This window comes from Engraulis encrasicolus, chromosome 2, assembly GCF_034702125.1.
Source record: "Engraulis encrasicolus isolate BLACKSEA-1 chromosome 2, IST_EnEncr_1.0, whole genome shotgun sequence".
Taxonomy (NCBI): domain Eukaryota; kingdom Metazoa; phylum Chordata; class Actinopteri; order Clupeiformes; family Engraulidae; genus Engraulis; species Engraulis encrasicolus.
In genome coordinates, this window is record NC_085858.1 from 55,977,640 (window position 1) to 55,995,065 (window position 17,426).

At 44.5% G+C, this 17,426-nt stretch overlaps 3 protein-coding genes across 6 annotated transcripts in view; 2 read left to right on the forward strand and 1 right to left on the reverse strand.

Moving 5' to 3' along the window:
- Positions 1–432: 432 nt before the first annotated feature.
- Positions 433–11,332, forward strand: LOC134463711 (cysteine protease atg4da-like). Its single transcript, XM_063216928.1, has 11 exons — positions 433–513; positions 1,427–1,653; positions 1,884–1,967; positions 2,845–3,018; positions 5,458–5,761; positions 6,658–6,719; positions 7,231–7,379; positions 7,806–7,884; positions 8,113–8,189; positions 8,681–8,800; positions 9,633–11,332. The coding sequence occupies exons 2-11, from the start codon at positions 1,479–1,481 to the stop codon at positions 9,807–9,809; spliced, it is 1,401 nt and encodes a 466-aa protein (XP_063072998.1). The 5' UTR covers positions 433–513; positions 1,427–1,478; the 3' UTR covers positions 9,810–11,332.
- A 431-nt stretch (positions 11,333–11,763) lies between these two features.
- On the reverse strand, positions 11,764–15,505 carry LOC134442239 (galactosylceramide sulfotransferase). The gene is made up of 3 exons (XM_063192490.1): positions 14,852–15,505; positions 14,238–14,561; positions 11,764–13,198 (listed from the first exon to the last, which is right to left on the reverse strand). Exons 1-3 carry the CDS (start codon positions 14,968–14,970, stop codon positions 12,259–12,261), a joined length of 1,383 nt encoding a protein of 460 aa, XP_063048560.1. The 5' UTR covers positions 14,971–15,505; the 3' UTR covers positions 11,764–12,258.
- A 457-nt stretch (positions 15,506–15,962) lies between these two features.
- smarca4a (SWI/SNF related, matrix associated, actin dependent regulator of chromatin, subfamily a, member 4a) overlaps positions 15,963–17,426 on the forward strand; it is a 33,926-nt gene continuing 32,462 nt past the window's right edge. For all 4 annotated transcript variants that reach the window (XM_063192470.1, XM_063192474.1, XM_063192478.1 and 1 more), the window contains exon 1: positions 15,963–16,079. The gene's annotated coding sequence lies outside the window, so the exon portion shown is untranslated. The remainder of the gene's footprint in view (positions 16,080–17,426) is intronic.

Below are 17,426 nucleotides of genomic sequence, written 5' to 3' on the forward strand. Positions count from 1 at the left end.
ATAACAGTAAATGGATTAGTTATATTGTCATTTGAATAGTACACTTTGGGGGGTCTTTTTTATGCCAAATGTGGTTTAGGTTTGATGACAAATGTTGTTAGCCTTTTTATAACGTGTGAGATTAATCACAAAAGACTGGATATAAACTTAACTATGACTATTACAGGCCAATGTAATTGCAAAATATAATGTCAAAATGGACCCTAAAAGATGAAATGGGCCTTTGGAAATAAATATATTAGTATTTGGAGAATATTGTATTTTGCACCAATAGGATCACTGAGCGATGAAATGCAATTTGGGAGCTGAGCTGCCAATTGGACATTAGATTTGACTGACAATATGGTAACCAATCACAGTCCTGAAAATGCTGTCACTTTTGGGTTGCCAAGTAGCTCTTGAGTAAACAGGAAGAAGAGTGTGCTGTGCATTGATTAGGCTACTTTGAGATGCCTTGAGTGACTGAATGTTCAGAACATGGAGAAACCCTGAAAGAAACTGTACAATGCAAAGGTAGGTGCATATGGCCATCCTGATCTTCGTCGTTACGGTTGTATGGTAATTATTTGATCGTCCGTTGAGGACTTTGGTCATTGTCCTCCCAGTACAAATTCAGTTAGCTAGCTAGCATCCAGTTTACTGCTCGAGTGTACAAGCTAATGAAGTGACAGTGCTGCTTGTTTTTTAAGAGTGTTTCACTGTCACAGCACGTTTACCGACATGTACGTATTTCCCTTCGGTGTTCTCTATTTGGCTTACAAGGTCGTAATGTCAAATGTCAAATGTGTTTGGCTGGATAACTTGGCTACTAAGTACTAAGTGAGCGAACCATTAAGCTTACGTCGCTTTTCATGGACAATAACATTGCTGTCATAATCGCATTTAATCACATTCTGGAAAACTATGAATGATAGCATCGTGCAGCAGCCATATAGTTCACTATGATGAAGTGGTCTAAGCGCGTAGCGTAGTGTAGCCTAAACTTTGTTGACATGGGTTGCATTGCTAGAATTCCTGCCTCATCACATGTATATCACATGCGGCAGTGACAGATTAGAACAGTAGGGAGGCCTGGATGAACTTTGAAACCCAGAAGGGGAGCTGTCGGGTATATCGACTGTCCGACACAGAATGCGTCTTTATTTGGTGTGTGTGTGTGTGTGTGTGTGTGTGTGTGTGTGTGTGTGTGTGTGTGGAGAGAGAGAGAGAGAGAGAGAAAGAGAGAGAGAGAGAGAGAGAGAGAGAGAGAGAGAGAAGGTGTGTGTGTGTGTGTGTGTGTGTGTGTGTGTGTGTGTGTGTGTGTGTTATGTCTGAGAAAGAGAGGGAAGGAGGGACTGAGAGGGAGGGATGGAATAGAACTACAGAACAGGGAAAACTACCCTATTCATACAATGCTTCACTTTCTTGTGTCTGTCTGGTTGTGTAGAAGCAGTGTGGCTGTTGTGGCCATGACCTGAGGAGGAGACTTAGCTGGAGCCATGAAGCCTGTGAGTCGTGGAGACAGAGACTTCCCCAGACAGAGCCATGCGTCCGTCCGCTCCTCCCCGGGCTCCATGGGCTCTGCCGGGGCCAGGGAAGACACGGAGGAACCGGAGGAGGACCGGGTCAGGATCAAAAGCAAGCTTGTGTCTGCATGGAACACTGTAAAATATGGTACATAGATGCACACAATGTAATGTAATGTAATGTAATTGATGCACACAATTTATGTAATCTAATTGAGTAATTAATTCAAATATTTCGTCATAAACTTTCTCATATCAATGGAGAGATTTTAATTATTCTTTTTTTTTAAATCACATTTTGCAATGTGTTGTATTTCTTATGTGTAAATGCGCCACTTCTCTAACAAGCGACAAATGATTCCCATGTTTTTCCTGCAGGTTGGTCTTTGAAGTCGAAACCCAGATTCAATAAGAAGTCTCCTGTTGTGCTTCTGGGTCAGACGTTCTCGCTGACTGATGCTGGTAAGAAAGACGTGGTGCTTACAGCATAACAGTACACCAGTAGGTTTTTTTTTGTCTTGCTTGTTTATTTTTGTCAGGCGGAGTGGACCATTGTTTGCACAGAGGGGGTAAATGTAGCTTATGGTGTTTGTTGTGGCATTTTTTAAACCGTAAGGAGTAAGGATTGTTGTTCTTAGTTGATCTGCTGTTCCACTGCACCATAGTTGATCTGCTGTTCCACTGCACCACAGTGTATTTCAAGTGCCCACTAGAGTACCCTTGTCCTCACTATAACGTTGTGTTAATGGGTCAACGACGTCCAAAAAGGAATCGTCATTCAGTGTAACGGATGCCCTCTGCTGACAGTAACTGTAAGAATCATGACTCTTTTTATTTTTATTTTTTTTCCAGTGAGTCATCCATTCACTTGAAACAATTTAAAAATCTTGTTTTTTTACAGTTAAAGTCAGCAGAAGGTATCCATTACACTGAATGACAGTTCCTTTTTGGACGTCTTTGACCCTAACCCTGTTAGTGTGTCAGCATAACCAGCGTAACCCATTGCAATACATTGCGATTCATCCCTACTGCATTTACTGGTCCTGTTCCTACTATAACATTGTATTACCTGTAAAACAAAGGAGATACGCACTCCACACTTTTAAATTAACAATCCGGTACAACAAGAGCAGGACTAAATTAAAAGTACAAAGGAAAAAGAATCTGGTGCCACATGGATGTCTATTTTTTTGATATTGATTTTTTTCAGTGCAGTAAGACTAACGTTTCGACATGCGTCTTCATCAGAGGACTTCCTTTGTCTTTTTTTTTTACCTGTTTGAGGCTTACCTTTCTTTGAGACGTACTGCTTGTGTTGTTTTCTCCTTGGTCCGGTCAGGTGAGAGGGAAGCGTTCCGCCAGTGCTTTACTACCTTGTTGTGGATGACCTACCGCACGGGCTTCCCTGTGCTGTCGGGCTCCACACTCAGCAGTGACTGTGGCTGGGGATGCATGCTGCGCAGCGCCCAGATGCTCCTGGCACAGGCGCTGGTCCTTCACCTCATTCCACCAGGTGAGTGTAACCTGGGGGTGCATTCCTATTAGGGATGCAAAGATTATTCGATTAATCGACTTTAGTGTCGATCGATTTTTAATCGATTAAATCGATTTTTAATCGATCAAAAAACATTAATCGCAATTAATCGCCAATTCAACTGACGAGAGACCCAGGTGAAATGGGCACGTGAAGAGTGTGTGTGAAGAGGGGTGTGAATAGTGGGAATATTTAATTCACCTTTGGATTAAAGAATTGAAATAGAATTAATTTTTATTTTATCTAATTTTTTAATTAAAATTTGTAGATTTAGGTTTTTTTAGATTTAGGTTTTTTTTCGAGAAACATTGAGATTTCGGGGGGGAAATGCAGCTTATCAATTAATCGTAAGTCGATCGATAAGGCAATCAACTAACGATTCATGAATTAATCGATAATTTGCATCCCTAATCCTATATGCGACCTTGTGTCCTCCACTTGTGCTTGTGTGGCCTCACGTTTTGCTGATGCCCCGCCTCTGTGGAGAAAACAATTAAGTTCCCTCGCTGTCATCCTAGTCAAAACAATTTTTGGGGCACTATTCTTCATTCACCATCCAGTTTGCAAATGAGAAAATTACTTTACAATTCAACTTTTGCGAGATATTGAAATATAATGCTGTTGTCAGTGATGTCATCATGACCTATTACTTCCTGCTACGAGGCCACAAAGCACAAGTTGAGGGGGCAAGGTTGCATATTGGAACGCACCCTAGGTCAGGGGTTACCAAGCTTTACCATGACGAGGTCGCCCATATACTGTACCGTTAGATTCCAGCCAAGGCCCCCCCATGACATGGGCCATGCTTCACTGTTTTTTTCTGTGCTCCTGCTTTCACAATTAAATAGGGTTGGTGCATTCCTAAACCCATCCAAGTACTACAGAAGACATCCCACCTATAAACATTGTAAAGAAGAAAATGATAACACAGTCACAGTCCTCCATCAGTCTACCCTTTTCATATCATGCCCAAACAGCAGGCAGCCCATAGGCTTCTCCTATAGGCCTACAACAGTCTAGGTGTGTGAGGCAGTGCCCCACTGGGATTGTTTATCTTATTTTTGGTCTATTTTGGTTGACTTTAGGTATTCAATATATTAATTTTGAAAACACTGACCAAGGTCATCCAGTGCAGTTTGGACCTAGGGCCCATTCCATTATCCAAACTCCCATCCTCCTTTGTGCTTTTGGCCTTGTGATGACGTCGCAAGACGTCATTGAAGATAGAAGTTTATTTCAATATCTCGCAAAGGCCGTTTTCTCATTTGCAAACGGGATGTTCAACAGGGAAAATTCGCTTAAAAGTTGTTGTGCCTAGGCTGACAGCAGGAAAACTTATTTTTGTCTACGCGGAGGCAGGGTGTCTGTGAAGCGTGATGCCACAAGCACAAGTCGAGGGCAGAAGTTTGGATAATGGACTGTACCCCTAGTGTCAAACCTGCGTCCTCACAGCAATCTCTCCAGTATAGGCGGCTGACATCTACGAAATGGGCTAAAAGTCAGGCGTCAAGCTAAATCAGTAACGTATCTGTATGAGGCATCGGAAGGGAAGTTTACCAATGCTCCACACCAAGCTCTGCTAGTTGGCATTCGTTTCATGACCCAGAATTGAGGATATCTGAACTCACTTGATGTGGAAATTTAAAGCAGCACTATGCAACTTTTGCTTATTCTTGTTTGTTTTTAAACAAGGCTTTCCTATGGGCTAGGATTCTTGAATGTTAATTTTCAAATGTTTATTGACCAAGTCTTGTTAGCCTGACTCGCCACTAGCCACATTACATGTTTTTTCCACTGGTGGTCAAGAGAGTCATTTGCCCTTAATAATGACTCATCATCTTACTATCACCACCTTACTATCACTACATGGAATTTTACTATCACCAAACAAAATGATTCATCACCCTTGGGATTATTGCATAGTGTACCTTTAAATTCCCGCTGACCAGTGGCACAACACTTAAGGCTTTAGGTGACACAACACTTTAGGCTTTGACCAAAATCGTCGAGTCATTAAAACACAGCATAAATGTATGATCTCTCGTCCAAGCACAGTTAACTTTTAGCTATATTCTCAGTGTGTATACACCATATTGTGTATTGTACCATATATGTATACTGTATAATATAATGTATAATGTATATAATTTATAATATAATGTAATGTGGGCACTATAAGTAAATATCATGTAATATCAGTCCTTACCACAGACTAAGAAGCATTGTGTGGTGCTATAGGCAAAATGTATCAGGCCAGTGCAAGTGTTGTAAGTGTACCTCCGTTGACATGTATGTGCGACTGTTGATCAGTTTATGGTGCTCGACTTGTATTCTGTGGTGCTGTGCCACAGAATGGTCTATCATGTATGGGAAACACTGAACATAATACATAACAGTGATGTGTCTGTGTACTGTTAGGATGGACCTGGTCCGCCTCCCAGCACGGCACCCAAGACGACCTGGACGTGCGGGCGACTCGCCTCTTCTTCAGCGCGTACAGAGGCACGTCCGACTGCCCCCGGGCACGCCGCAAGAGCGTAGCCTGCAGCCTGCTCTCCATCGGGGGCTGTGGGACCGAGGCCACCCACCGGCTCATCGTGTCCTGGTTCGTCGACCACCCACAGAGCCCGTTTGGCCTGCACCGGATGGTGGAGATGGGCAAAGGCCTGGGCAAGCAGGCGGGCGACTGGTACGGTCCCGGCATCGCCTCCCATATCATTCGGTGAGCCGCGGACTTGTAAACACCCTGTTCGAGTCCTTTTTGTGTGTGTGTGTGTGTGTGTGTGTGTGTGTGTGTGTGTGTGTGTGTGTGTGTGTGTGTGTGTGTGTGTGTGTCCTGTTCAGTCTTTGGGTTCTTTTCTTTCCATTATGCAAACTCCTGTCCTCCCTTGCTCTCCTGCCTCCTTGTTTTTAATTCAGAATTAATGATTCAGAATTAAGTAGTGCCGTCGAGTTTACTTTGATCTTTCATTTGATTCCAAATAAAGAGGTGTTTGCATGACGTTTTCAAAGCAGAATTAAGCTTTATGCAGAATTAAATGGAGTTAATACTGAATGAAATGTTTAATGTAAACGTAGCAACTGTCTGTGACTGAAGACAACTATTAATTGTTGCTGTAAGGACCTGCACCTGGCTGTCCCCTGCTGCTGCACCTGTTTGAGATGTTACTGTAAATGCAGGCTGCAGATTCATCGTGTGCACAGCACTGTGTGGTTGTTGTGTGTAATCACACTGACAATTGGAAGTCGCTTTCACTTTGCAGAGTGGGAAGAGCTGTAAGCAGCAAATGTACTGTAGCTCCCTTGGCAGACACACAGGTCACTCAATAGATGTTCAGCCTGCTGTGAACTAGTGTTAATGAGGTGTGTGTGTTAGCTAAATTTGCTGATATCCCTGGTCGGATGCTCTCCATTTAAGATGACACCTTGTGTTGCTTTGTCTCTTCTGCTGACACAGTCGTTAGTACATCAAGAATGATTTGGTGTACTGTCCACCACTGAGGTATACATGTCAGACTCTGTTGTGCTTTTGTGTTCACTCTTGGCTTCATTTTTGATCATCTGTCTGTCATGTTTTTTTTATCTCCTGATCTGTCAATGTGTCTCTCTCTCTCTCAGGAAGGCAGTGGCGGCATCTGAGCTGTCTGATGTTGTGGTCTATGTGGCCCAGGACTGCACTGGTGAGTGAATGTCTTAAGTTTTCAGTGCAAGCCTGTTCACTCTGCATCCATCCTTACCATGCAGCAATAACTTATGTAATGCTCTCATTTCATTCAAGAGTTTAAATTAATTTAAAATGTTTTTAAATTTAAAATAATGTGAAAATGAATTAAAATTATTTCGTAAGTGTGTTACACGAAGACTTGAAATAAAACATCAGCCTATGTATAACTTTTTTATATCAATAGCTTCAATATCTTCGGGTCAGTAGCTTAATTTACTGTATGTGCGAGCAAAATGCATAACCACGACCGTAGCCTGCTGTGACTGCTGCTGTTTCTGGTACAGCCACAGCCGACGGGCAATGCTACTACAGTGCAGCCAATGTGGACGGTGCCTCCTCCTCCTCCACCACTGCCACGGTTATCTGTGCAGGCTTTGTCTGACTAATCTTGTGTGACTGTGTGTGCGTGACTAAGCCCAGTGTGCCGCCATGGCTGCGTCTGCTTTCTCTGTGTCTGCTCTCTGCAGTGTACAAGGGGGACATTGTGAAGTTGTGCGAGCGGCCCCGCTACGAGGGCCCCAGGGCCCGGCCCGCTCCCTGGAGGGCCCTCGTCCTCCTGGTGCCCGTACGGCTTGGCGGGGACGCGATCAACCCGGCCTATGTGGACTCTGTCAAAGTAAGTGAGGACCTGGTGGATGTAGCCACAGATGAGCAGTGCACACAGAGCCACACGCACAGATGCACATTACTTAGCAACTTCAAGATGCAATTCAGTAGAGTGGCGATAGAATACATTTACTTGTACTATAGTGTAGAATTGTCGCCAACAATGGAGCTACAGTTTAAACATTTTTTTTTCAATGTCGTTGTTGTTCTCCCTCTAGAGGCAAGATGTTTGATAAAATCATTTGTAACGCCATGTTGTGAAATTAAACAAGTATTTTTTTAAATAGGTTAAATACTTTGTGACATGTTGTGACCATTTTTGAATTAATTGCTGTATATTTTTTGTAAATTTGCAGACAGTAATCTGCCAAGATGTACATACGTAAACCCAGAGTTAACTTGATCCTTTGTCTCTCTTTGAAAAATAAAAAATCAGAGGCTGTTCAGGTTAGAAAGCTGTATTGGAATCATTGGTGGCAGGCCCAAACACTCCCTCTATTTCGTCGGATTTCAAGGTAAGAAACTCCTGTCGCCTTATCATCTGTTCATTCATACATAAATTAGTGATGGCCACAAAATACCATTTAAATAGAGAGTTAAGAGAGGCTCAAAAGAAAATCACTGGCGTGCAGGTTGTCAGTTAATTTGTCAGTTTGTCTTAATGCTAATCTGTCTCATTACAATGTATAATGTATAATAGCATATAATGTATTGCACCACGCTGCATATTCCCCTGACCCCAGATGAGCACCTGCTGTACTTGGACCCACACTACAGCCAGTCCACAGTGGACATCAGTCAGGATGACTTCCCCCTTGAGGTGAGTTATATGGAGATCCTCTACTGAGAGCGGTCAGGGGCAGGTGCAAATCCTGGGTTCAAAACGTTAACACCCTGACACATTTCCGTGGTAATACAGAGCAGGGTTTTTACTAAACCCGAGAATTACAAAAACAAGGTCCAAAAGGTCCTGAATCCTCTCTAACTGACCAATAGGAATTCCTTGTACGCATGTGGAAATTGTGGTAAAATCTTTGTAAAGGATGTCTTGCTTTGACATTACATTGCATTTGGCAGACACGTTTTAACCAAAGCGACTTACAATCGAGGACATAATCATAGCCAACATCACTAGCAGATACAAAGCGCACAGGAAATATACAGAACAACAAATGCAGATTCTAAGAGGGGTTAGTGGGTTTTTTATGTCCATCATTCTTTTTTTACATGGCCTTCAGATGATTTAATACACTAGTACAGTAAGTAATTATTAGATTGTGTCCATTCTTCTAAGTGTTTTGTTTCTTGCAGTCGTTTCACTGTAAGTCAGCGCGGAAGATGGCCTTCAGCCGTATGGACCCTAGCTGTGCCGTGGGCTTCTACGCCAGGGGCCAGCGCGAGTTCGAGACACTGTGTCTGCAAGTCAGTGCGGTAAGTTGACTATTCTTGCTGTGGGTCATCCAGCCACTTTGCTACTATTGCTTAAAGAAGATATGAAACGAATATTCATATGTTATTCAAATTAAATATTTTGCCAGCAATAAGTTCGGAGGACACAGTTAATTAGCCAAACTTTCTCATGCCATTTTTCTTCACTAACTCCGGCACTACAATCATTAAACACATCACTAAAACTTTCCCCCCAAAAGTGACGTCTTGCCCACTGCACGAGTTCCCTTCCCAGTCTGACCACAATGTGACCCGACAGTGTTCTATCGCTGGAGCACACTTCATGTAAACATTACACACATGGCGTCTCCACTCACCTTTTGAAAGCTGAAAGCTGAAATGAATTGAAGGGAATGATTTGTGGCAGATTATAACAGTAGCTACATCAGTTGTGCAAGTGAGATGCATGATTTAAGGGAAAATGCCTCATTTCTACAGAAGTTCTGCTGGAGATATTGCGGTTTTGTTTGTGATACATGTATGGTTGTAAAGCTCTGTCATTCAAAGTAAGCTCTATAGCATTTAGAGCACATTTAGAGCACAACTGACCTGAATATATTATGAACACCAGAGATGAAACAAGGTTCACCGGAGGCCCTGAGTTACTTTGCCATCGTAATCGTTTGCACACTATTCGCAATTGGATAATTTAGGTTCACCTCACAGTTTCAATAAAGAACCAATTAATAGTTCAGCGCTGCTCATGACAAAACTGTATGGATTCGCCGCTGTCCTCTATTAAAAATCTAATGAGTTTAAGCGTCCAGTGATGTGAACACTGCTTAACCCCTGTGCCCTTTTGTTCCTTTGGCAGGCTCTGAACTCAGACAAAAACAAGTACCCCATGTTCACATTTGTGGAGGGCCACCAGGAGGATGGAGAGAGTGACACGTCGTCCTCCTTCTTCTCCGAGTCCTCCTGCTCCATCAGCAGAGGCAGGCCCAGCAAGGCAAGCCAGTCCAGCAGCGCAGATGAGTTTGTCTTCTTATGAACTTTGCAGACGTACACACACACACACACACACACACACACACACACACACACACACACACACACACACACACACACACACACACACACACACACACACAAACACAAACATAAACACTGCCGCTTTGAACAGGACTGTTCAAAAAGTTGCGAGTCCGTTGTGATATGTGACTCTGTTGTGATATTAGAGCTCTCAGCCTGTTGTACACACACACACACACACACACACACACACACACACACACACACACACACACACACACACACACACACACACACACACACACACACACACTACGGTAAGCATTTTCAGAGGACCGATCACTTGTGACTGTTTTGATATGAGCTTGGGGACTGCTGCAGTATGAAGAGGCTCTCCTGTGACTGCTTTCTACAGAACACTGACTGTGCTAATCACCCTACTTCCTGTGGACAAAGAATGTTTACGCTGTCTTACAACTGTCTATGCTCAGCATACCATACACCGCTATGAATGTAGAACATACAAAAAAAAACAATGTTTTTGCACTGCAGCTATGTACTACCAAGTCTGAATTAACTGACATGAGGATGGTTGGTTCTTGTTGGAATTGGGACCCGCTTCCAGATTATTTGCACTGGAACTACTACCAAGTAAATACACTGACGTCGTAACAGGTTGTTTGGGACCTGTGTCCTTGTCTTCATTTTTGAACTGTCTGTTTCACAAATTATCTTTTTATATGGTTCTGTTTTGTTAAATAAGCTCCATTTTAATGGGGGGCACCTATCTACAAGAAAATATTTATGAGTCAAGTATCTGTTATCAACCTGAAACATCAAAGCATTGACAAACGGAACTTGGTGGCCAATAACACTCGCACAAGGTCCTGTTTTCCTGTTTTCCTGTTTTGTTGTTTTCTCTGTGGACACGGTTTCTGTCTGCGCTCACTCAGTTGTTGGGAAGGGTGAGCCTGTTAAGCTGTGGTGGTCCTTAAGGCTATAATCAGCTTCGTCCATATGGCTCGCTCTTTTCTGTGTCTTCTTCAGTTAGCTATACAGGGTCCTACTCAGACAATCACTTTTGTTGTTACGTACCTACCATACTCTAGCAAGTGGGAACTTTGTTAGTTAAAAGTCATGGGGTTATAGAATAGCTTACACTTTCTTCAACGTTTTTTTTTTAATCACAGACTATCCCAAAGACAAATACAGTATAATGATGATGAACACTAAGTTAAGGACTTCTGTTACACTGGTTATTATGATAATAGTATGGTTATGGATTACACTATAATTATTATTTATATTGTGTTGTATGTTTTTGGCAAAGAGCACTGTGTTTTATTTCTTTAAAATAAATTATATAATTTAACCTCAAGGTGATGTGATTTAGGGTTTCGTGGGATATTGATGAAGGAACTGAAATGGATATGTTTGTGCAAAAGTCATTTTTTTCTTACATTGAATCATATGTGTGATACTGATTGTGTTTACTGTTGTTTAAAGAGAATGCCAAATAAAAACAAATGTCAGACACTCTAAGCTTACATGTCAGTACAAGTCCTCCTTGCTGGCACTGCTGCATGTGTGATTCATGCCGATTATATTGTAGATCGATCCTTCTGCCTCTCGCACCCTGACGTTCGCAAAGTAAGTGAAGCTTGTTGCGTCTGTGTACTGTAATTCCCTGATTGAAATAGTACCGCTTTATAGGGACTAAGCGGGCCCTGCGTGAGTCTGCTGGGCCATGTGACAGGATGTGCTTTTGGTAAATGGGTTAAATCTGCTCTCCATTCCTCAAGAGCATGTGAGCGGCACATGGGGCTGCTTGAGCGCTATTCGGCTACTGCTGCCAGCCTCTGAAAACAAGAGGTTCAACTCCAATGTCAGTGTGTGGTCGCGACGTTTGTTTATCTGTCCTCTGCTAGACTTTGTACTTAGTAGTTAGTTCCATTAGAACTTGGCACCACTGTTTTCTTGTTACCTTTTATTATCATATTGTCAGTCAATATAAACATGGAAAAAACTGTATTTATTAAAATAATGTATGTAACCCATGTACATGATTATACATACAACATATAATGCATGTAACACATTTTACTTTCTAACAGTATTTACATCAGTAAATTCAATCGCTGTTCCCCATGCAAGACCCTGACCAGTCCCTTCAGATCCAAAGTCCTGCTCCTCCAGCACACCTGTCCTCCTAACTCCCAGTCACACCTGTCCTCCTAGCTCCCAGTCACACCTGTCCTCCTAACTCCCAGTCACACCTGTCCTCCTAACTCCCAGTCACACCTGTCCTCCTAACTCCCAGTCACACCTGTCCTCCTAACTCCCAGTCACACCTGTCCTCCTAACTCCCAGTCACACCTGTCCTCCTAACTCCCAGTCACACCTGTCCTCCTAACTCCCAGTCACACCTGTCCTCCTAACTCCCAGTCACACCTGTCTCCGTCGGTTAGTTAGTTAGTGGGCACAGACCTCATGTCGCGTCCGTACTGCTGGAAGTAGAGATGGGAGTGGTACTGGAGCTCGGGCAGCACCAGCCGCACACAGAAGCCCTGCTCCCTCTGGCTGAGGTTAGCCCTGAGCTGGTAGCCCATGACGGTGGCCGTGTCGGTCTGCCATGGCCGCACCAGGTCCTCCAGCTCCGCAGGCGCCACCCCTTCCCTCGCCACGCACATCTTGCGCGCCCGCTCCGTGGCCTTCCTGAGCAGCGCCACCTCGCGGCTCAGCCGGACGCGCCCGTACATCTCGGCCTTCTCCCAGAAGAGCTGCAGGAAGAAGTCGTAGAGCAGCGCGTCCAGCGAGTTCCAGGCGCTCAGGCGCTCCTTGCCGGCCTGGTCCAGCGCGGCCACGCTGAGCACCGAGCGCACGTTGAGCCGCACGTACACCAGCTCCTCCAGCGGCACCCCCAGCAGCGCGCCCAGCAGCACCAGGGACTCGTCGAAGTGCTCGGCGATCATCACCAGGTGGAACTCATCCTCCAGGCGCGCCAGGTCCGCGGGCCAGGAGCGGTTCCACTGCCGGCTGTTCAGGCCCATGTCGAAGCACATGGGGTTCTTGGCCAGGCCGTCCTCCAGGTTGCCGGGGTCAAAGTAGGCGTCCGGGTTCTCCAGGAAGACGGTGAGGGCCGACTTGCGCTTCAGGACGCCGGCGGCGGCCGCGGCCCGGTTGGCCACGTTGGCGGCCTTCTGGGCCTTGGCGAAGGCAGGCACGGCGGAGGTGTAGTAGTTGAAGACCGCCTCGAAGGTGCGGAGGGGGTCACGGAGCAGCGTGACGTAGACGGCGTTGGGCGGCATCACCTTCTGCAGCTGCGTCATGTCCAGGCGCATGTGGCTGCACAGGATGTCAAACTGGGAGGAGCCCTCCGGGAGCTCATCCACAAACTCGGGCCTGAACCTGAGGAGCAGAGGAAAGTGAAAGTGAAAGCCCATTGGGAAACTCCAACTCCCATTGTCATTGTGACACAGCACTCCACAGCACACAAGTGAACACTGCACACAACGAAATTGCATTTTATGCCTCACCCGTGCAAGGGGGCAGCCCTCAGTGGCGCCCCATGGGGAGCAGTGCAGTGGGACGGTACCATGCTCAGGGTGCCTCAGTCATGGAGGAGGATGGGGGAGAGCACTGGTTGATTACTCCCCCCACCAACCTGGCGGGTCGGGAGTCGAACCGGCAACCTCTGGGATGCAAGTCTGACGCCCTAACCGCTCACCCATGACTGCCCACAGAGGAGGAGATTATAGGTCACAGTGGTGGCCAAAACCAACTATACAGCTTCACCCCTGAGTCTCTAGGACTTTGTCTGTAATGTCTGCTAAAAAAATCTTATCTTAACACTGCAAACATGACTACTCACGACTACATGCCAGAGTATGGGAACACACATCAATCAGGATAGAATAACCAACTGGGTTTAAAGCACAGGCACACTAACTTCTTGAGAATAATGAAAGTCATGTCCATAACAGCTGAACACTAACAGGGCCTTAATGGCAGATTATACAACTTCACCAAGTTCACCTAATTCTTGGTAAAAAAAAAAAAAAACTCTCTTTTTTCACAATTTACAAATACTGGATATCAACCAGATTCTTTGTTTTGGAGCTGACACTTTGTTTTTGAGCTTTTGAGAAATGGGTGAAATATATATTACATTCTTCTAGGACAGTGGTTCTCAACCTTTTTTGAAGTAATGCCCCCTGGACCTCATCCTAACCCTCTGAATGTCCCCTTGACCTCATCATAACCCTACCAAGGCCCCCCATAGTATTAAAAAATTAAAAGGACTAATGCCCTCAGTGACAACTAAGCACTGCCCCCTCTCAACTGTATCCCTCTCAACGCCCCGCAATTCTCATTGGGGGGCTGTACCACCCCTGTTGAGAAACTTCTAGAATTCCTCCTGTCTAGTATAAAAACTCTGTAAGCCTACCTCGCTGGGTAACTGAACTGGTAGGTGTAGTAAGGGAAGGCAAACGTGGCTTTCTCCCTCTCGCCGAGCCTGAACAGGAGGTTCTGTACGGTGCTGCTGCCGGTCTTGTGGGTCTTGAGGAAGACTACGGGGGGCGGAGGTCTTCTCATCCCATCGGTGGTGGAGACCGTGGGGTCTTCTGGATCCTCCGTGGAAGCGGCGGTGGTGATGGCCTCTCCTCCATCTCTCCTCCTGCTCCTCTCCTCCTTGTGTGGTGGTGATGTGGCCTTCGGTCTGACAAGGGCCTTCTCATGCTCTATCCTTTTCTCCAAACCTGGCTTTTGACTGTATACATAATGTAAAAGAAATCATAACGCATTTTGATCTTCAGCATATATTGTACACATAGGTATTAGACACGTGCAGTATACACATACACATACACATGCACCACAAGTGCATAAGCAGAACAACTTCGCTTATCACTACTACTAAGTACTAACGCTTCTGTGACTTTTTAAGAGGGTGTAATGACAAAGGCGTATATACGACCACCTTGTCAAAACAAGTTGGGACCAGATAGTAAACAGCAGCGAAGCAGCAAAGCCTACAGACAGCACAGCACAGCACAGTACCTGAGTGGCTGAAGGGAGTGTGTGGCCAGGAGCATGAGCAGTAAGGTGACGGCCAGGGTGACCACGAGGCCTGTCACACGGTGCCGCCACAGCCGATGTGAAACCCACCAGAGGGTCATCTCTCCCTCCCCATGCAGCCCCACTCACTCTCCTCCTGCTGCGCGTCCGACTTGGCCCGTCTCTGGTGTGTGGAGGTCCCCTCTTCTTCTTCCTCTTCTTCTTCTTCTTCTTCCCCACACAGCATGCTGCCAGGGATCAGTGGCGTTCAGAGGTATACTAGCGGAGAGGCTCAGGAGGACCCGGGATCACCTCGCTAATCTGGCTCAATGATAAACAGTAACCACCCACACACACACACACAGAGTGCAAGGGCATTGTGGGAAGAGCTTCTTTTCTTCCTCTTGAGTCCTGAGGTGTCTGTGAGTTGGTTGTGTGTCTGTCATCACAACAATAGTTTTTTCCCGTTATCTTGGTGATGTTGGGTGACAGAATGAAATTGGGCATTTTTAGTTAGAGGAAGATGGCAAAAGTTAACAAAAACAGTTGACTATTATCAGAAAAAAACAGGTAGAGTAAGAGAAATGTCATAGGTATAAATGTTTTGTGTATGTCAGATATAGCCTTGCTAATTGTCATTGTAAAAAAAATAATGCGATAGGCCCTACATAAAAACAAACCACTGTTGTAAACTTAATATGTCATTATAAAGTGGATTAATTGTAATCTCTCCCTCCATGATTTTCCTTGTAAATTGGCTTCCTATTTACATGTTCAGTTTTATGATAGTCATGGCCTGTAAATATTTCTTCACTGATTTTCACATATTTTGATGTAGTTTATTCGATTCTTACTTTTATTACTGAACCTAATTAAAACCTCTCTAGATTACAGCTGTTAAAGCCTGAAAACCATGCTGAAGCATATTATTCCAAGCTTGCACAGAAAGTAGCACACCCATCCCCCAATGAGCGCAAGCAGCCCGCATTCCACCCTGCAGTGCAGCTGACACCAGGCATGCGCGGTGACTTCTGTGTCGTTGGTGTGGGGGCTAGGGGGCGCTAAAGCTCCACTGTTTGTAACATTGCGCTCAAGCAGTTCCTCGGTGATAGAATCAGACGAAATGGAGGGGGGTGAGAGGGAAAAAAACCGAACTGGCACCGTCGCCCTTTGTTTCTAGCCAGCTAAAGAAATCGAGGGGAGATACCGGCGAAACCTGTATTCACTGTTTGTAAGTCACATCAACTCCGTTTGTTCTCCTCGTGCGCATAATGTTAGAGTGAATAACATGACTTTTTGAGAAATTGTGGGTACATTTATGTTCTTATTCGGTTTTGTCGATTTTTTTCATGAGCTCGTTTCCCACAGCAAGACCGACATTATAGCTTCGGTTGCAGCGGCAGAGGGAGAATGAATGAATTATTCTTTTTGGAATTCTAGCTAGAGCGGGGACTGAGCCAGGGGTACGGGAGGCGAGTAGGATCAATTGGGCTAAAAAGTAAAAGATTTCTATATTTTTAGCTGTTCGCTGTGTGAACTGGAGGCCAGTAACGAAACGACTAGAACCTCACAGTCAGTAACATGATGGAGGACAGCATGGCCGGCTAACAGCCTGAATCCAAAGTATACACTAGAGTAGCAAGCGAGCTATGCTAAGTCTTGGCAAGCTAAATGACTGTTATGACTGTCTTTGTCTTTTCACTTAATTGGTTATCCAACGTATTCATGAATTGTCAAAAGTGTTTTCGTGTTGGGGGTTTGTTATACCTTGTATGATAATATACGTGTGTGTTCTCTGCAACACGATTGTGTTTTAAATTGTTTCCAAAGGCAAATAAAAGCTGTTTCCTTTGTTTATGAGCTAGCCAAATGTTGGTGGCCAAAGTATCTAAGCTAGTAGAAATGGAGGTGGTGGAGTTTAAGCGGGTTGTTGGTGAAGTATTTGCCAATTAACATTTTGCATTTTATAATTGTAGTGTTAAGTCGATAATGAATATAATATCGAATTTGCTGATGTGGCTTTGAAACGGAGGACGTGTTCGCAATGGAGTAACCATTAGCGCGTCCATTAGTAAGAACATGGAGTAGGCTAAAACACTGGCTAGCTGTTGTGCCGACTTTTCCTAAAAGCTGGAATGAAATGAAGCCGGTCCCGCTGCCCAAGTCCTAATGTAATATTATTTTTTAAGACAATACAATACATTTACCAAACATTTACCAAAGACTGTTTTGGTATTCAAGGTAACTACGCCGTCCTTTTCGCCTTCGTGTGTGTCTGCTCTGCTGGTTAGCCATTTGCTATCAGGCCAAATAGACGAGTTACATTATGCTCTGTGTTTGTTATTTTGTTGCAACTTCACTTTAATCCATGTTCGCGTTCCATACGCTTTGAGATAGCATGTACGTAAATACTGTGCCATTGTAATCACCTAGGTGTTTTGTGCGCGTAGAAATATCATTAGGGTGCTGTCATTTTTTTCCAATGTGTAACACCGCCTTGCTGATTAAGATAAATAAATTGAGGTAATCAATGATAATCCAAACGTTTGCAAAGTAATAAAACTGTTGTAACAATTCT